This window comes from Tenrec ecaudatus, chromosome 8 (assembly GCF_050624435.1).
Source record: "Tenrec ecaudatus isolate mTenEca1 chromosome 8, mTenEca1.hap1, whole genome shotgun sequence".
Taxonomy (NCBI): Eukaryota; Metazoa; Chordata; class Mammalia; order Afrosoricida; family Tenrecidae; genus Tenrec; species Tenrec ecaudatus.
Genome location: NC_134537.1, coordinates 46,447,546 through 46,467,495, shown reverse-complemented (window position 1 = coordinate 46,467,495; position 19,950 = coordinate 46,447,546). Strand labels below are relative to the sequence as shown.

Sequence of the window (19,950 nt, the reverse complement as noted above, 5' to 3'; positions counted from 1 at the left end):
CCAAAATCCTTACAACTGGACCAATAGGCAACATCATGACAAATAGAGAAAAGACTGAAGTTGTCAAGGATTTCATCTCGGATCCACAATCAATGATCATGGAAGCAACTGTCGGGAGATTAAATGACATATTGCATTGTGTACATAAACTACACTCTTTAAAGTGATGATAAGCAAGGATGTTACTTTGAGGGCTAAGTTGTGCTTGACTCAGCCCATGGGATTTTTAATGATTTCACATGCATGTGAAAGTTGGATACTGAAAAAGAAAAGCCAAAGAAGAATTGATTCACCTGATTTATGATGCTGGTGAAGAATAACAGAAGTACCATGAACTGCCAAAAGAACAAACAAATCTGGCTTGAAGAACAGCTATAAATGCACCTTAGAGGCAAGGATGATGAGGCTTTGTCTCATTTTCTTTGGACATGTTATCAGAAGAGACTTGTCAATGGAGAAGGATATAATGCTTAGTAAAGTTGAAGGACAGCAAAAGAGGAAGATCCTTTGACAAAATGAATTGCAACAGTTGCTGCAACTATGGGTTCGAACATAAGAAAGACTGAGAGGATGGCACAGGATCAGGCAGTGTTTCGTTCTGTTGTACATAGCGTTGCTATGAGTTGGAGTCAACAAAAACAAGAAGAAATTAAAACAAGTTCACAAAGTCTGAAATATAACCTTAAGTATATCCCATCTGAATGTTAGAAGTTAACTCAAGAACAGATTTGGAGCATAGAACACTAATGATAGCAGATATGATGAGCTGTGAGATGATATCAAGAACATAAAGAAAGCAAAACTTCAAAAAACTATACAAAAGAAAAGACCGAGGGGAATGCCATTAAAGACTCTGAAACTTGCTGTTGAATGTAGAATAGCAAAAGCAAAGGGAAGAAATGGTGAAGTAAAAGAGCTGAGCAGAAAATTTTAAAGGGCTGCTCTATAAAACAAGGTTGTGTATTATAATGAAATATACAAAGACCTGGAGTTAAAAAACCAAAAAGAAAAAAACACACTCAGAATATCTGAAGCTAAAAAAAAAAAAACTCCACAAAGGTTAAACCTCGAATTGTAATATTGAAGGATTCCATGGATAAAATATAGAGCGATGTAGGAAGCATTAAAAATCATAGGAAGAATATATAGTCACTGTGCCACAAAGAATTGGTCAGTGTTCAGCCAATTCAAGAGGTAGCACATGATCAAATACCAAAGATAGTGGAGAAAGAAGTCTAACCTGCACAGAAGGCATTAGCAAAAACAAGGCTCCAGAAACTGACAGAATACCAATTGAAATGTTTCAATAAGCAAATGAACCACTGGAAGCACCCAGTTGTTTATACCAAGAAATTTGAAAACCAGCTACCTAGCTATCCAACTGACAGAAATCTATATTTGTGCCTATTGCAAAAAAAGTTTACCCAACAATGCAAAAATGAATAAACAATATCATTAATAACAGATGAAAGTAACATTTTTCCAGAAGATAATTCAAGACTTGTTTGTAGCAGTACATCAACAGAGAGCTACCAGAAATTCAAGCTGAATTTAAAGGACGACAAGACATAGTTATATCATTGCCGATGTCAAATGGCTCTTGGCTCAGAGCACAGAATACCAGAAATATCTTTACTTGTGTTTTATTGACTGTGTGAAGGTATTCAACTCTGTAGATCATAACAGATGATATTGAAAAAAATAGGAAATTCAGAAGGTTTCATTGTGCCCCTGTAGAACCTGTACATGAACCAAGAGACAGTTATTTGAACAGAACAAGGATATACTGAGAGATTTTAAAAACAGGAAAGATGTGCATTGGGGTTGTATCATTTATCACATTTATTTAATCTGTACATTAGCAAATAATCTGAGAAACTGAATTATAAAAGTAGACTGTGGTATCAAATTTGGAGAAGGCTGATTCACAACCTGCCAAGTGGAAATAACACAACTTTGCTCTCTGAAAGCAAGGAAGATTTGAAGTGCTTGTTGATGGAAATCTGACTGCAGTTTTTTGTATGAATTGAAACGCAATGTCAAGAAAGCAAAAATACATATAACTGGCTCAATAGACACCAATATGATAAAAAGAGAAAGGACTGAAATTTTAAAAGATTTTATTTTACTTGAATACATAATCAGTGCTTACGGAAACAGCAGTCAGGAGATCACATGATATATTGCATCAAGCAAATCTGCTGCATAAGACCACTTAAGGACTAAAATGCACTCGAACCAAACTAGATTATTTTTAATTACCTCATATGCATGTGAAAGTTGCACAATGAATAAGTAAGACAGAAAAGTTGATATATTTGAATTATCATATTGGGAAAGAATATGTAAAATCCTATGATATGCCAGAAGAACAAACAAATCTTTGAATAAGTACAGCCAGAATTATCCTTGGATGATGAAACTTTGTCTCACAAATTTTGAACATGGACAGGGCCATCATGCTTGTTAAAGTAGAGGGTCAGTGAAAAAGAGAAAGACTCAATGAAATACGAGGATAACACAGGACCAGGCAATGTGTTGTTCTTTACTACATAGGTATAAACCATAATTTATTCTAGCAATATTACTCACACAATCATGTTCCCTATAGAATATGAAAATCACTTTCTGTTAGTCTTTTAATCTCTTCCTATAATGGCCACCCTACTGATGAGGTTTCATATGTGGTTAGCTTTCACAAGTCTCATATACACTGTAAAGTAAGGGTAATAATAATAGCTTTCTCATTGGAGTAGCACAGGACTAAAATTATATATGATATATCCACTGGCACTGGATCAATTTCAACTCATTGCAACCCTATTTAGGGTTTACAAGGCTGTAAATCTTTAGGGGAGCAGGATACCTCTATCTTTGTCCCACGAAGCAGTTGGTGGAAAGCAGTTAATACAAACCAACAGCACAACCAGGGCTCCTTAAAAAAATTGGTTTCAGTGTGCATAAAATGCTTCACACAATGCCTGAAATAACATGTATACTCAAGTAATGCTAGCATTACATTTTTATGTGTTCTTATGTCAACATCACAGTCTGAATTATAGAATGTTTCCATTAGCTCAAAAACACCTTTTTGCTATCTTCTTATAGTAACATTTTCACTGATAACCCTTGGCAAACAATAATCTGCTTTCATCACTATTTTTGTCTTTTGAAAAAGTCATATGAATGTTAATATAATATTACATCAATGCATACAATATAAACTTGTTTAGTATGTGATCTTTGAGAATGTCATATCAATACATGTAGTATTACCTTTGCGACTACCTTCTTTTACTAAGCATAATGTCTTCGAGAAATTCATACAATTTGTTCTGTGTTGTTAATTATTCATTTTATTAATTTTTTCTTGTGTGAAGATATTGTTAATGATATGATTTGTTTCTTCTTAAGAATCTATTTGATAAGAATCCCTTAATAGATATATTTGTATTTAATAAAGCAGACAGCTTAGTGTAGTATAGCATTTACCAAATTGTGTTTATTTAATCACTAATGGTAATCATAGGGTGATGGGAAATATAGGAAACAATTGTAGTTAAATACATTTTTGAAAAAATTGAGAAATTCTGCATTTAAAAAGGTAAACTTTATAAGATTTCTCAGAATGTTTAATATTTGGCATGATATGATTTTCAAATGCTTGTGAAGTTGTTCAATTTTTTAAGAGGCTTTTTTCCAAAAATAAGTATATTCGGCGGTTTAAAGAATATTAAACTAGACATCAAAACTATAGACCTTGGAATGTAGGTTTGAATCCATCTCAGTTGTTAGTTGTTCCTAAGCAAGTTACTTAACCTCCATGAATCTCTTTTATCAAATTGTGCTAACAATATTTTCCTTATCAGTGTTGTGAGGACTACATACAATTTACTTTATTTATACACATAACAGAGTAGCAGCTACTTGATTAGAACTCATTAGGTTCTAGTTATTTATTATGAGAGAAAAGAGCCTTGGAAGCACAACAGTTAAATACTCAACTGCCAACCACAACATTGACTTCTTTCTGATCGGGCTGCTCCATGAGAGAAGGCATGAAGCCTGCTTTCATAAAGACTACACTCTAGAAACCCATGAGGTAGTTTGATTCCGTCACTTGACTGTCTGTGAATCAACACTCAATTCAACATCACTTGACACCAACATCATTGTTAGAAGCAGTGCGAACTAGTGTTTAGAAGCACAGACTTTGGCGTCTGATTGATCATAATTTTTCTTTTGGTTTTGCCACCTAATTGTTACTTAGTTTCATTTGTAAAATGAGGATAATATTTAGTGAGAATATAGTGTGAAAATAAACATTGAGTATACAATATCCACAGGCTTAATCCTGTGACTTTATGTCACCTTAAATGATCTCTTGGTCTCATTAACTTTTTCTCCTATATAGTGAGCCATTCATTATATTTTCTGGTGGACTGTCCTATGACAAAGCGTGCAGAAGACCAAGTTTAACTATCATGCATGGAAAAGCAATTACAGTACTTGAAATGGATCATCCCATTGTTGAATTTCTAACTTTATGTGAAACACCCTATCCAAATGGTAAGTAGCTATAGTGGAACTATTATTGTCAAAAAGTTAGTTTTGCAATGTTGCATAACAAATTCCTAACACTATTAAGCTTAAATATTTTCAGTTTTGGCAGCTTTACCTGGTGCAACAATGTGAGCTGCAGGTTCTGCAATTGTGCCTACTTGAGAAACTGGAAGTAAGACAGATGTAGTTGCAGCACTGATGGAATTTCAGGGTTCTAATACCAGGTAAGTGCTTTAAACTTTGATAAGGATGGTGGAAGCTGAGCTGGGAGGATCCGATAGGGGTCCAGGGTAAAATCATTGGGGAAATTGGGGTCCCCTAGTCCAGCTCCACCCATTCCATTCCAAAGCCAATCAAAGTTAAAGCACTTACCTGATACCAGTGATCTGGAACTCTGGTGGTGCCGCAGTCACATCTGTTTCACCTCTGGTTTTGCCTCAGATGCGACTGCAGTACCTCTGATTACTCTAGGATTGCTGAGGTGTGGTTAGTGATTTATTTCCGTTTTGAGTATAATTAGAAGTAAATAAATTAAGACTCTTTATGAGCATAAAAACTAAACCTTTATGTGAGCTGTAAGCTTTGAATAATAAAATACAAAATTCAAGAAGAACAAAAATATAAAAAAGGAAATATGAGTTTGTAATTGAAACAATACAATATGGATATACATTACTAAATTATCAAAAGGGAGAATGAATATATAGGGGAAAGAGCACTGGACTTGGCAACAGAATATTTGGCTTAATGATTTAGTTCTGTATCTTATAAGCTATGTGATTGGGAAACTTAATCTGTATTTATAAGTTTGATTTATGATTTATAGAAAGAGGATGATAATATAGATACCCCTATACACAATTATTAGAAGGCCAAAGTGAAAACACTACTCTATGAAGATACATAAGATATAGCTTTAACATTGAATATGTTATTTTGTTAAGTTACCCAGTAGGATAGGATAAATTGGCATGAAGTAACAATCAATTAGCACTTTGTTTATACAGTCCCTTAGGACAGGGACTATTAATCAAAAATAGTATTTGTCAGGTATTTCTATGACTTCCTTATTAATAATTCTTGTTGAGAATATCAATACAAAGTTAAGTAACATTATAATGAAACTTAATAGCCTTTGGGGATGTTTGGAAATAAGGCATTACAGAGAAAAAAATTTTAAAGAATTATTAGGATGAAAGAAAGAAGTGTTTTAGCAAGATTTTCCTAAAAGAAGTATACATTTAGGGTGGGAGAGAAAGACACTGAAACCTGAAAATTCCACCTTTCACCTGGGAGACATGTATATTTTAAATGGTCAAGGCCTGAAGTGGGGTGCTGCCTGTAAAGAAAGAAAGGAAAATAACCACTAGACTAGATGAATAGCTGGATTAGAAAATGATCTGATAGATGTGAAGGAGTCCTGGTGGTGCAGTGATTAAGCACTCAGCACTAACCTAAACATCAGAGTTTTAGACCTACCAGCATCTCCATGGGTAAAAGATATGCTAATCTGCTCCCATAAAGATTGGAGTCTTGGAACCCTTATGTTTTTTTTTTGTCCTATAGTATCCCTGGGAATCAGAAATGATTTGGCAAAAATGGACTTTTTAAAAAAAATAGTTTTTGGAAGGAGGGAAAGATAAGTCTGATTTCAAGTTTTAAAAATTGTTTAGACTCCAGAAAAAGCAGGAAAAAGCCTTACAATGTTTACTCATAAATTATCAGAATATTGGATGTTCTCTGGTGTTAAAAGAATTAATGAATGATTAAAGAATTTAGAAAGAAAAGATGGACTAAAGCTAAGCTTAGGTAAATGTTTCCTATTGAGAGTCTAGAGGAAGATGATGGGCTACAATCAGAAAGTGGTCAAAGGACAAGAACAGACAGTTCAACTAAGATGACCTCCAAATGGCCAGCAATCATATGAAGAAATATCCTCCCACTCACTGGGAGATGCAAATCAAAACAGTGATAAGATACTTTACAACTGAGAATGACAGCTAAGTTTAAAAAGAAACTCATAAAATAACATGCTGGAGATGCTTCAGAGAAATAAGAACTCCATACACTGCTGTTGGGATTTTAAATATATGTAACCATTGTGAAAATCAATATGGTGCTACTTCAAACAACTACAAGTAGACATTCCACATGATCTAGTGATCACTCTGCTAGATGTACATCCTAAAGAACTAAGAGTCATACCACGAACAGACTTATGCACACTCTTGTTCAATGCAGCACTCTTCACAATACCAGGAAGATGGAAACAATCAAAATGTCCATCTGTAGGAGAAGAGATCCAAAAACCTTGTTACATACACACAACGGATTACTATGTGTCACTGAAAAACAATGATGAATCCACGAATCACTTCATGCCATGGAAGGACCTGTAGAACATTATTACTGCGGAGTGAAATTAGTCAATCACAAAAGGACAAATATTACATGAGACCACAGTTATAAGGGGGTAAAAAGGAGGTAAAGATTTTTATACCAAAAGGAATCGACTAGAGATTTCTATGGCAGGGAAGGTAAGGGAGGGAAAATTAAAGCAATGGCTTGGAGTGTTGATGGGTGTTAACTTGGATAAAATGGAAGATAGTCCACAAGAGGGAGAAGAGTAATCAAGGGGTGGGTGAAGGGTAAACTATTACGATGTTTAATTAGTAATTTAAACTGTTGAATATAAAGCTGATGATCTAAAATGTAAACTCCTACCTAATTTACAATAAATTTTTTTATAAAAATGGGCTATCCAAAGAAACTATGAATGTATAACTGGAAAATAAAACAATATGTGTATATCAATTTCTGCACATCAGTAGAGAAGCTAGGATAATTTATAGTTATGTTCAATAAATTATAAGTGTACTAGAAGCATGGCTGCTCACTTCTAAGCCACATATATAAATTGCTCTTTTTTTCAGAGAGGCAGTAATAAATGCAGAACTTTTTTTCTTTTTAAAATTTATTTATTTTAACATTTTGTTTGGAGCTCTTACAGATATTATTAAAATTCATAGTTCCATTAGATCAGGTGTAGTTGTACAATTGTTGCCATCATCATTTACAATCCATTTTCTTTTTTCTTGAACTCCTTGATACCAGCTCTCCTTTATCACCACACTACCATCGCCCCGAGCCCTTAATAAGTTATATATTATTATTATTATTATGGAGGGTTTTTTGCCATAATTTGCCATCCAATTAACCCATTTGCCTAAAATTCTGATGTTCATTCCCTTCAAATGGAGCTCTACAGCCATTGTTCCTATCCGTTCTCCCTAAACAAAGAACTTTTTATTTACAAGAGTTAGAGGCAGAAGTTTAAATCTATTCAGTAAAATTTAAGTGTATTTTAATAACTGCTTCTAATTAAAACAGTAATGCATTAAAATGGCTATTTAAAAAGAACTTCTTTCTACAAATAAAATACTTTGTAGTGAAAGATTTTTCGGTGCTCATCTAAAAATAACCAGTTATTAGTTTTCTTAAGTATGCGCCACAAAATAATCTATACATATAGAGAGGACTTCAGAAGTTTCTTGGAAAAATTCCATCATCTTTAAATCCCATTTTTCCTTTCTTTTGTGTAAATTAGGTGTGGGTTTACATTTCAAATGATCATTTTTGGATTCAAATTTAAGAAATTTATCAAATCTCTCTTTTTTTTTCTTCTCCCCTGCCCCCTTCAAACAAGTTAGCCTCTATCTACCTTCTAGTCTGCTGCTTCTTCTTGCTTCCCTTCTCCTCTTACTGGTGGTAACCATCAAAGTCTCTTTCTTTTGATATGAAAATCTTTGTCTTAATTTCTCCTTTTCTAACAGTAACCTCATACTATATTTGCCTTTCCCCTTTCATGATTGACTAACATAACTTAGCATAATGTTTTCCAATCCAACCATACCATGAAGCATTTCGGTTTCATCATTTTAAGCAATATGTACTGGTAGCAGTATTCCATTATATGTACGTATCAAGTTTTTTTATCCATTCTTCCACTGATAGGCATTTAGATTATTTTCATCTTCATGATTTTTTTAATAGTGCTACGATGAACGTGGGTGTGGTTTTAACTTTGTTCCATAGCTCTTGTTTCTTTAGAGTAATTTCAAGTAAAGGAATTGCTGACGTATATGGTATTCCATTACCAATTGTTTGAGAAAATGCTATACCACTTTCCACAATAGTAACACAGTTTTACAGTGCCACTAACAATATATGAAGGTTCCAATCTCTATGCAGTCTTGCCAGCATTTGTTATCCTTTATTTTATTGAACTTTGCTATCAATCCTGGTTTGACGTGGTACTCCATTGTTCTTTTTGTTTGAATCTCTCAGATGACTAGTAATTATGAGCATTTCTTCATTTTTATTGGCTATGTGAATGAATTTTTGGGTGAACTGTCTCTTCATGGTAACTTCATCTTTTTTTCCATGAACTTTTTGAAGCCATTACATTTTCACCCGGTCTCCTTTTTATATAATTATTTTATACAAATTATTGCCTACAATATGTACTATTCTGTTTTATACTTTTTTTAATTTTAGAAAATGTGGGGATTTAGTCTTTATAATTACATAGTGATAAATGTTATGCATATTACACATATTAAATAAAATACACTTATTTAAATGATAATGTTGCTTAAGTACTTGGTAACATTTAGCACTTCAATCCATTTTTGAGAGAAGATGATTACTTTAATGTAGCTTCTATACTCAGATTTTTTTGGTTTCACACCTAGATTTAACTATACCCAGTTTTCTCCGGGACATTTTAGTCTTCAGAGGGCTTTGTGGTTGGAAAATTAAATCTGAACAGGAATAAATTAGTCATGGTAGTGAAGGAAGTAATTCAACTGGCATCTATTGAACACCTACTATACAGCAGGTTTTTCTTTGGATATCTTTTTATGTAATTTCATCTGATCTTATATAGTTGGTATTTCCCCACCTCCATAAGTGTAATAAATGAAGTTCAGACAATTTAATAACTTTGCCCAAGATCACACTATTATTAAAAGTTGAACCTAGCATATTCTGACTCCTACAAAAACTTTTAAATAAATAGTCCTCCAGCCACCCCTACCCCCAGAAGAATGTACTTCAGAAGACAGCACTGAAGCTACAGCTCAGGTAGAAGACATGTCTGATTTGAGCACACAGGAACAAATGAAGGGGGAGGAAGAGAGAGTCGAGTACATCCTGGTCCACCAAGCCTTGAGGATGATATCCCTGCTTAGAGCAGCCAATGCACAGAGAGGACCATATGGTCGGTCCCATTATGAGACACGACATCCCTCACCTACCCATAGCCCTACAGGGGACAGCACAGTGTGGGAATTGTACCCAATCTGACCCCACCACACTGAGGCAAAACACTAAGGGCATGCAACAGAACAGCAAGGGGAGAAGAGCAAGGAAGTCCCGAGGGAATACCAAAAATAGAATTTGGGGCCAGAGCATGGCACCCCATCAGACTTGACCAGAAAACACTCCTAAAGGTCAACAAACAGACCTTGAACTATTTATAGGCTTTTCTCTTTTTTTCATTTTTGTTGTTGTTTTCCTTTCTTTTCTTTTGTTGCTTTGTTTTGCTCCATGTCACAGCACAATCAATAATTACTTAACACTTTTAGACATTTTTGAATGCTTGGTTTATTCACTGCAAACACACGTCAAACAATCTAAAAATATTTCAAACTACTAAGGATCTTAAAATCAAACTTCTTAAAATTAACTACTTAAAATTAAACTACTAGGTATAAGAATATTAGGGCAAATATAAGAGCACAAAGGCAGCACACTATACAAATTATTATTTTAGCAGCATAGTTCTAATAAGCATTGCCTTCATCAATGCACTCACCCCAGGTAGAGTTGGAGAGAGCAGGAGTTGATATCTCCTTGGTTCCTAGCTCGCTGAAAAGTCAGTGTCTCCACCCAGGTTTAAATGGACAGCTTGGCTGGCTCTGATGTATTTACTGTCCCAGGCAAGTCTAATTGGCTTTCTCCACACTTTAGGTGGCTTGGCTGGTTTTTGGGTGTCGGTTAAGTTCAGCCAAGTTTTATAGGGGTTTCCCACATTTTTGCAGTGACTCCTGACCTTGGACCATCTGTTGCTTCTCAGTGTTGGCCCAACTTCTTGACTGGGACCTAATGTCACTCTTTATTTCTTCTCTAAAATGGAGTTTCTTGTGTTTGTTTCTTTTGAGGTGATTCAACATCTTGCAAGGTAGTTCAACATCTTGCAAAAAAGTTCTTTGGTGCTATCATCACTCTGTCTTGTTTTTGTGGGTATTATTATCGCTGCAGGTCTATCTAGATAAGATAGGTAGGATAAACTATCTGGAGGAGAAAACAATAGGACCGACAGTTCTGGGGGTACATGAGAAAGGGGGAAGGTGGGTGAAAGGAAGTGGTGTTAACAAACCCAGGAACAAGGGAACAACAAATGATCCAAAATCAGTGGCAAGGAGGGTATAGGAGGCCTAGTATGGCATGATCAAGGGTAATGTAACCGAGAGGAATTACTGAAACCCAAATGAAGTGGGACATGATAGTGGGACAAGAGGAAAGTAAACAGAAATAGAGGAAAGAACTAGGATGCAAAGGGCATTTATAGAGGTCTAAATACAGGCATGTACATATGTAAATATATTTATATATGATTATGGGGAAATAGATCTATGTGGATATATTTATAGGTTTAGTAGTAAGGTCACAGATGGACACTGGGCTTCCACTCAAGTACTCCCTCAATGCAGAAACACTTCATTTTATTAAACTGACATTCCATGGTGCTCACCTTCCCAACACAATTGCTGAAGACAAATGGGTGCATAAGCAAATGTGGTGAAGAAAGCTAATGGTGCCCAGCTATCAAAAGATATAGCATCTGGGATCTTAAATGCTTGGTGATAAACAAGCGGCCATCTAGCTCAGAAGCAACAAAGCACACGTGAAAGAAAAACACCATCCTGTGTGATCAAGAGTTGTCGCTGGTATCTGGTATGAGGCATCAAAGAACAAAAATCATATCATTGTAAATGAGGAGGAGTGCAGAGTGGGGACCCAAAACCCATCCATAGGCAACTGGACATCCCTTACAGAAAGGTCGTGGGGAGGAGACAAGCCAGCCAGGGTGCTGTGTAGCAATGATGAAACGTACAACTTTCTTCTAGTCCTTAAATGCTTCCTCCCACCCACTATCATGATCCCAATTCTACCTTACAAATCCTGCTAGACCGGAGGATGTACACTGGTGCAGATAGGAACTGGAAACACAGGGAATACAGGACACATGAACCCCTTAGGACCAGTGGTGGGAGTGGCGATACCAGGAGGGTGGAGGGAAGGTGGGGTAGAGAGGGAGAACCAAAGACTAGGATCCATATATAACCCCCTCCCTGGGGGAAGGACAACAGAAAAATGGGTGAAGGGAGATGTCAGACAGTGTAAGACATGACAAAATAATAATAATTTATAAATTATCAAGGGTTCATGAGGGAGGAGGTGCGGGGAGGGAGGGGAAAAATGAGCTACTATCAAGGGCTGAAGTAGAAAGCTAATGTTTTGAGAATGATGATGGCAACAAATGTACAAATGTGCTTGACACAATGGATGGATAGATGGATTGTGATGAGTTGTATGAGCCTCCAATGAAATGATTTAAAATAAATAAATAAAGTCCTCACAGTGCCTAAATTACTTCTATGTAAGTGACACTTCTGTTGCCCGTTGGAATTATATATAATGGATCAGCAATAATCTAAAATAGTGTAAGTACATAAAATAATAATCTATAACTTATGTTCTTTCATGCAGATTTCTTTATTTGTTTTATTAGCGGTGGCTTCCCAGTCAGAATTTTTTTTTTCCTAATGAGAAGAGAAGACAGAGGAAATAGCTGGTAAAAATGGAACCCTACTGTTTTCTAAATTGAAAAATAAAACAAACAAATCTCAGAATTATTGAAGCAGAGTTGAGAAAACAGTTCTACTACAAAAGGGAAACCCTCAGTTTGAGAACAATAGTAAACAGAGTGCTGACTGCATATTGCATCCAAGCAAGGACATGTACTTTCTTATTTTTTTTTCTTTTAGACATATATAGCATCTAAGCTCAACACATGCATAGGATATGGTCATTTTCAATACTCACACTTATAAAGAGATAACTGAAAATAATGAGTGCTATGGCAAAATGTGATGAAGAATTCAGATGGTGCGCAGCTCTCAGAAAGAATAGTACCTCGGGTCTTAAAGGCCTGGCTTAAAAGAAATAGCCATGTAACGTAGGTGTCAACTGAGTCTACATGGAAGGAGCACACCAGCCTGTGTGATCAATCTAAGGATTATAATAATCAAATCTAAATCTGAAGGAGCGGACAGTGTCAACAATCAAATTCTGAACACCTGCTTTGTAGAAGGTTATGGATGACAGAGGAAGCTCCAAATCTATTTGCGGGAGCCCCACATAGATTAAGACTCACTTGAATCTCTTCTAACCATAGTCACGGGATGTTAACAGTCTTGCTGTCAGACCGAGAGCATTGTAAAATGGATGATGGCAGGTGTAATTAGGTAAAAATGTAACACCTTACCCTTTGATCTCCATTTTGACCCATTTTAAAGTTGTTTCAGCTTTTAATATATTCCTTTTTCTTTTCAATTGAGATTTTTCTGTTAGTTTTGTTGTTGTTGCTTTGGTTTGCACATATATTGTTTGTATTTTTATGACTTTTGTTATATGAAATCCAGGCTAGGTAAATCTACAGGAACAGTAACTGGATTAATAATTATCTTGGGGCAGGGTAGAGTACTTTGGGTGTGGGGGTGGAATGAAGAGCTAACAATAATGAATATGAGGAAGAACAACATTCTGAAATTGATTTTGATGATTATTACATAACTCTTCTTAATATGACTGAACTACTGAATTGTATGATGTATGAATTATATGCCAATAAAATTATTTTTAAAAACATGAATAGGATCTGTAGCTATTCAGGACTGGAAGAATTGTGCCACTTATCTGTGCTAATTTTCCATTCAAGACTTGAATTTCTAAATAAATTCATGCTAGGTGATTTTTGAGCTTATGGTTATATACCTTTCAAAATTAGCCAGTAGAGACTGCTGGTAAAAACAGCATGGAACTTAGAAGAAGGAGACCTACAGTAAAGTTGCACCTCTATCTTTTATTAGCTGTGTAACTTGATGCCAATCTCTAAACTTATTGGAACTCAGTCTTTATAAAATGGGGAAACAGTAAAACCTTCTCTAACTACTGAGAATTAAATATGATGTACATAAAATGTTTTTGTAAATGCATTTTCCTTAAATTGAGAAAAACATTCACTGTCACTTTTATTTAATAGTTCTTTATTTTAGAGCAATATATCCCCAAATGAGCAATACACCCCTAGGGGGGTTGCTGGAATGACCTACGGAGGCTGAAAAAGCACATACTTACACTGTATTCTGGATTATGGGCTATAATACAAACTTTTTTTTGCCAGGGAGCTGCGTTTTTTGTTTTGTTTTGTTTCCGAAAAGGAAACAGTGGACCAAATAAGTTTGGGAAACTATGTTTTAGTTAAGGCAATAATTTATCTGCTACTCTACATTAGCACCCCTGTCCAACCACAAGTTATTACTAATACCATGAATTACTTTTTTATTTTTAATAGCTCATATTACTTTATAAATGTTTAGTTTTCATGATTTGTATAAATCCCTAGACTATAAACTCCATGAGTAGAAGAGTCTTGTCCTCTGTAGCCCTTATTGTTAAAACAGTACCTGATACAGAGGAAGAAAGAAAAGGCGATAAAACAACTATAATTTTATGTTTTTATAAAACATACAGTATAAAAACTTTTCAATACTTCTTTTTTTTTTTAGAATTTCAAGAACCTTATGCTGTTGTAGTACTTCTGGAGAAAGATCTCATTGTAGTTGATCTGACACAAAGCAAGTAAGTTATCCATGTGAAGATTAATGTTAACCATTTTAAACTCTATTAATTATAATTAAAATATAGAAAAATATTTTATATAACTGATATTACTAAGATTATTTGTTTTTATAAAATTGCAGAAATCTAATTTGGTTTAATAATTAAAACTAAACCTACATATAGTTTGGGGAACACTAGAAAATTGAAAGAGCAGAAAGTAACCCCTAATTTTTGAGGCAAGTATTTGGAGAATCGGGACATATAAAGTTTCTGCAATTCCTTAAGCAAAAACCAATGTTATAGAAATTGTACAATGTAAAATTATATAATAGAAGTATTATTGTACTATTACTACCAACATTACAAAAGAACAGGATCACAAGTGCAGAGAAGACAACGGTTACTTTTTAAAAAGTAAAATAAAGTACTTATTTATTGCTAAAACAGACAAAACCAGAAATTAATTGCTATCAAGTCAGTTCCAACTCATATCAACCCTATGTACAACAGAACAAGACCACAGAATGAACCAATGCTATCCTCATAATTGTTCTGATGTTTGAGCCCATAGATGCAGTTACTGTATCACTCCATCTTCTTGAAAATCTTACTCTTTTTTGCTGACCCTCTTACTTTACCAAGCATGGTGTCCTGCAGGGACTAGTCTCTCCTGGTATAACACATCAAAAGATGAGTACAAAGTCCATCCTGGCCTTCAAGGAACATGCTGGCTGTATGTAATCCAAGACAGATTTGTTTTTCTTTTGGCATTCCACGGTACTTTCAATAATCTTTGCCAGCATCATAATTCAAATATACAGCAAATTTACCCAATACAATGTGTTGTTTGATCTCTTTACTGCTGCTTCCATGAGCATTGATTGTGCATCCAAGCAAGACGAAATCCTTGACAACTTCAATCTTTTCACCTTTTTTCATGATGAGTCCTACACAGAAATTAGAGGTGCTAATAAGCTTATGGATAAGATGTCTGTCATCAGCAATTATCAGGATTATATGTGTATGCCCTATGCCCTTCAGGAATTGCTGTTTACACGTGGCTCCATCTCACCACCATTCAAGACTTGATATACAACTTCAAGTCAAGTCCAAGCTCCCACTCGCATCTGACCATCCACCACTGGAGGCTTGCTACACTACACTAGCAAAATGATCAGTGTCTACCCACTCTATACAATTATCTCTTATATAGACAGCATGACCAACTCCATTCCCTCTTCTTGTTTATTGCCATCAGCATGCTAATGCACTCTAGCATTTCCTATCTTTAGGGACTAGAAGACCTTTCTTTTGCTTTTTTTAAAAATCATTTCATTGGGGCTCATACAACTCATCACAATCCATACATACATCAATTGAGCCAAGCAATACATTCGTTGCCCTCATCATTCTCAAAATTCACCTTCCACTTGGGTTCCTGGAATCGAATCAGCTCATTTTCCTTTTTTCCCTCCCCCTCCCTTTCCGCTCCTCCCTCCCTCATGAACCCTTAATAATTTATATATTATTATTTTATCTTATCTTAGGCTCCCCAGCATCTCCCTTCACCCACTTTCCTGTTGCCCATCCCCCAGAGAGGAGGTTACATGTAGACCCTGAGATCAGTTCTCCCTTTCTACCCCCCTTCCCTCCCAGTATTGCCACTCTCACCCCTGGTCCTGAGGGGTTCATCTGTCTTAGATTCCCTGTGTTTCCAGATGCCAACTGTACCACTGTTCTTCCTCTGGTCTAACCAGGTTTTCCAGGTAAAATTGAAATCATGATAGATGGAGGGGAGGAAGTGTTTAAGAACTAGAGGAAGGTTTTGAGTTTCATTGTTGCTACACTCAACCCTGAGTGACTCATCTCCTCCCCACTACCCCAAGCAAGGGATGTCTAGTTGTCTACAGATAGGCTGGGTCCCCATCATGCACTCCGCTCATTCACGATGACATGATTTTTTTCCTGCGCCTTTGTTGCTTGAAAGCTGGTCCCCTCGGCCCTTCATGATCACATATGTTGGTGTGCTGCTTCCATATGGGCTTTGTTGCTTCTAGGCTAGATGGCCGCTTGTTTACTTTCAAGCCTTTAAGTCCCAAGATGCTATATCTCTCAATAGTCGAGCACCATCAGCCTTCTTCACCACATTTACTTATGCACACATTCTTCTTCATCGTTTATGTGGGGAAAGTAATCACACAATGATGGTTTTTGTTCTTTGCTGTCTGATCCCTTCAACACCTTATGTTCACTTAGGCTTGTGTGCTTCTTCTCTGTGGGCTTTGTTGCTTCCGAGCTAGATGGACGCTTGTTTGCCTTCAAGCCTTTAAGACCCCCAGACACTATATCTTTTTGATATCTGGGCACCATCAGCTTTCTTCACCACATTTGCTTATGCACATGTCTGTCTTCAGCGATCATGTCAGGAAGGTGGGTATCATGGAATGACCATTTAGCTGAGCAAGGTGCTATTGTATTGAGGGAGTGGACGCGAGGAGGCCCAATGTCCACCTGCTACCCTACTACTGAACCTATAAATATATGCACATAGATCTATTTCCCCCATACTCATAAATATATTGACATATGTACATGTCTAGTTCCTTACATTTTCAGCAGAAGCTTTGTACATTTTCTCCCCTTTATCTCAAGTAAGCGTCCTTTTTCTCTTTAACATCTTATCTGTCAGAATCAGAACTCAATGATCACTTCCTCTAATACAAACCTTTCGTTACTATATACTTTTATCAAAAATTTTATTATTGGCTCTTATAGTGCCTATAGTCCCTTACTTCAGAAAGCTTGACAATAATGCAATTTTGCATGTATTTTTTAAAGATCGCCTCCCTACTAAACAATAGGCCGCAGGAAAGATGGACTATATTTTAAAACAAAGTAGACATTCGATAAATTTTTGTCTAATGCATACAAATTTGAATTTTTCTTCACATTGAATTTGTAAACATTGGAACCAAGGTTCTTCTTTATGCTGATTTGCAGCATGTAATATTTCATTATTTTGAAATAGATGTAGGATTTGAACCCTATAATTGTTCTAATCATGAATTCTGCCTAATTTCATTTTTATCAAAATAAACCTGATGAAATTTTGTTTGTATCTAAAATGCTATACCTCTTCCTCTAAGAATTTCTAATATGGACTTTATTCAAATATATTCTCTGATCTCACCAGTATTCAACTGCTCTTTTTCTAATTTCCTTTTTGTGCTTTAATTCATTATCTAAAACCCTTCAAAGCCCCAATACATTACCTTTTATACACTATTCAGTATACATTTATTACTATGTTTTATTACCTTGTTTAAGTATGTGAATTGACACTTTACTTGCAAGTGTTTATCTAGACTTTCAATCCCCTGTCGATATTTCCATGTCTATCTGACATACTACTTTCATTGTCTATTATGTGAAATTTAACATGTACAAAGCTGTACATATATTCTTCTTCCCTTCAGAGAGTCTCTCAGCCAAGTTTAATATTAAACAAATATCTGCCTTGAAGTCCTGTCCAATTTCTTCCTTTTCCCTTAAGTTCTCTATGTGAAAGAAAGCATTATAGCATACAAACTTCCTTTTTCTTGAGTTTATATCTTTATTTCCATTTCTATAGCAAACAGATTATACTTTTGCTTCTGAATTCCTATAGTAAAATTTTAGTTATCTTTTCTCCCTTTAGCATCTTTTCCCTACTCTTTGCCTATATACTAAAATAATTTTTCTAAACATATTCTAAACATAAAGACACTGTTACCCTTTCCTGTCATTGTTCCCTCTTGCTTTTATCAAATCCTAAATTGTAGGTTTGTTCGTTGAGGTGATCCATTTTACTTCTAATTCTTGTATCTCATGAATATTTATCATTTCTACTGTGAAACAGGGAACCTATGTTTTGTCTGATTGAACCTACTTGCCATTTGCTAAGTGGAGCCAGCTTCTTTCTGCCTGTCTTCTCATATACTTCTATTATCTTTGATACCATCTGTAACCTTTCAGATTGGTGAGAATAAACCCCAATATACATACACAGACACACACCACATTTTCTGAAAGTTCCTAATAAATAAGGGGATGTTTTATTACCACCCTCTTATTGTATCATCTGTTCTCATTCAGTATGGGAGAAGAAGCACCATAGAATAATACAGACTTCCTCCAGCCAATTGAAGGTGGCTGTCAATGGTAGTTTGTGCTGTTCTGGATTTAAGAACATAATTTCTTGCTAAAGCAGACCTCTTTGACACTCTAGATAATAATTATAATTCAGATAGCCATTTTATAACATAGTAAGTTTGATGCAGTATAATGTAAAAGATTACCTGTTTTGAATCCTAGTTTAGCTACTTACTGGTTATGTAATCTCTCTTGCTTAAGACACATTGCAGTTTATTGCATCCATAAATCTGCACCCCAAATTTTCCTTAATTAGCATAGCAGATGACCTTTAAAACATTGTCTCATACACACATACAATGTTTCAATTATTCTTATAGAAAACAAAAAATAAGCCAAAATTTACTAAAATATATTATTTATAAGCATAGAGTTGTACACAAGAGTTGTACACAAAGTACTTCATTAATAAGCTTTTAAATAAGTTGGTAAGTCAACTGGTTATAATTTATTTTATTTTAGTGAAATCCTTTGTATTAGTTTATCAAAACTATATTATAGTGGAATGTTGGAATTTGGGGAAGAACATTAATATGTTAAAATATTATTCTATCATTATTCATATGATATTGTATAGATAACTAGCAATTATGTTAAATTAATATTTTAAAACAATATTAGTATTTCCCTATAAAAATATTTATGATATTAATACATTTTCTTTATCAGTTTTCCAATCTTTGAAAATCCGTATCCCATGGACATTCATGAATCACCAGTTACGTGTACTGCATACTTTGCTGATTGTCCTCCGGATTTGATTCTAGTTCTCTATTCTATAGGAGTCAAGCATAAAAAGCAGGGATACAGTAATAAGGTAAAAGTAACAGTTTACAAATAACTTTTCTTTGATTTATGTTCATATCAAATAATCATTTTTCTCAAAATCATATTTTCTCTTGGTTTCTTTTATTAATTTCCTTAGAAGAGGAATTTAACAAATTCATTTAAAGTTATAAACTGCCATCTGTGAAAAGTTATAAAATTCCCATTATCTAAATGCTTCATAGCTATAAGACTAAATATTATAGCTGTCCTATACAATTATATACATGTTATATAATTGATGAAGTCCTGGTGGCACAGTAGTTACAGAGCTTGGCTGCTATCTTGAAGATTGGCAATTTGAAAACATGAGTACTGCTCCACAGGAGAAAGATGTAGCAGTCTGCTTCCCAAAAGAATAAACTGAGAAACCCTGTGGTGCAGTTCTACCCTGTCATA

The 19,950-nt window shown here is 35.1% G+C and overlaps 1 protein-coding gene across 2 annotated transcripts in view; it reads left to right on the top strand.

The window, feature by feature from the left end:
- STXBP5L (syntaxin binding protein 5L) overlaps nucleotides 1-19,950 on the top strand; it is a 361,575-nt gene that overhangs the window by 179,174 nt on the left and 162,451 nt on the right. For both annotated transcript variants that reach the window (XM_075555662.1, XM_075555661.1), the window contains exons 10-12: nucleotides 4,415-4,569; nucleotides 14,481-14,553; nucleotides 19,396-19,543. In XM_075555662.1, the coding sequence (XP_075411777.1) occupies nucleotides 4,415-4,569; nucleotides 14,481-14,553; nucleotides 19,396-19,543 (376 nt within the window). The remainder of the gene's footprint in view (nucleotides 1-4,414; nucleotides 4,570-14,480; nucleotides 14,554-19,395; nucleotides 19,544-19,950) is intronic.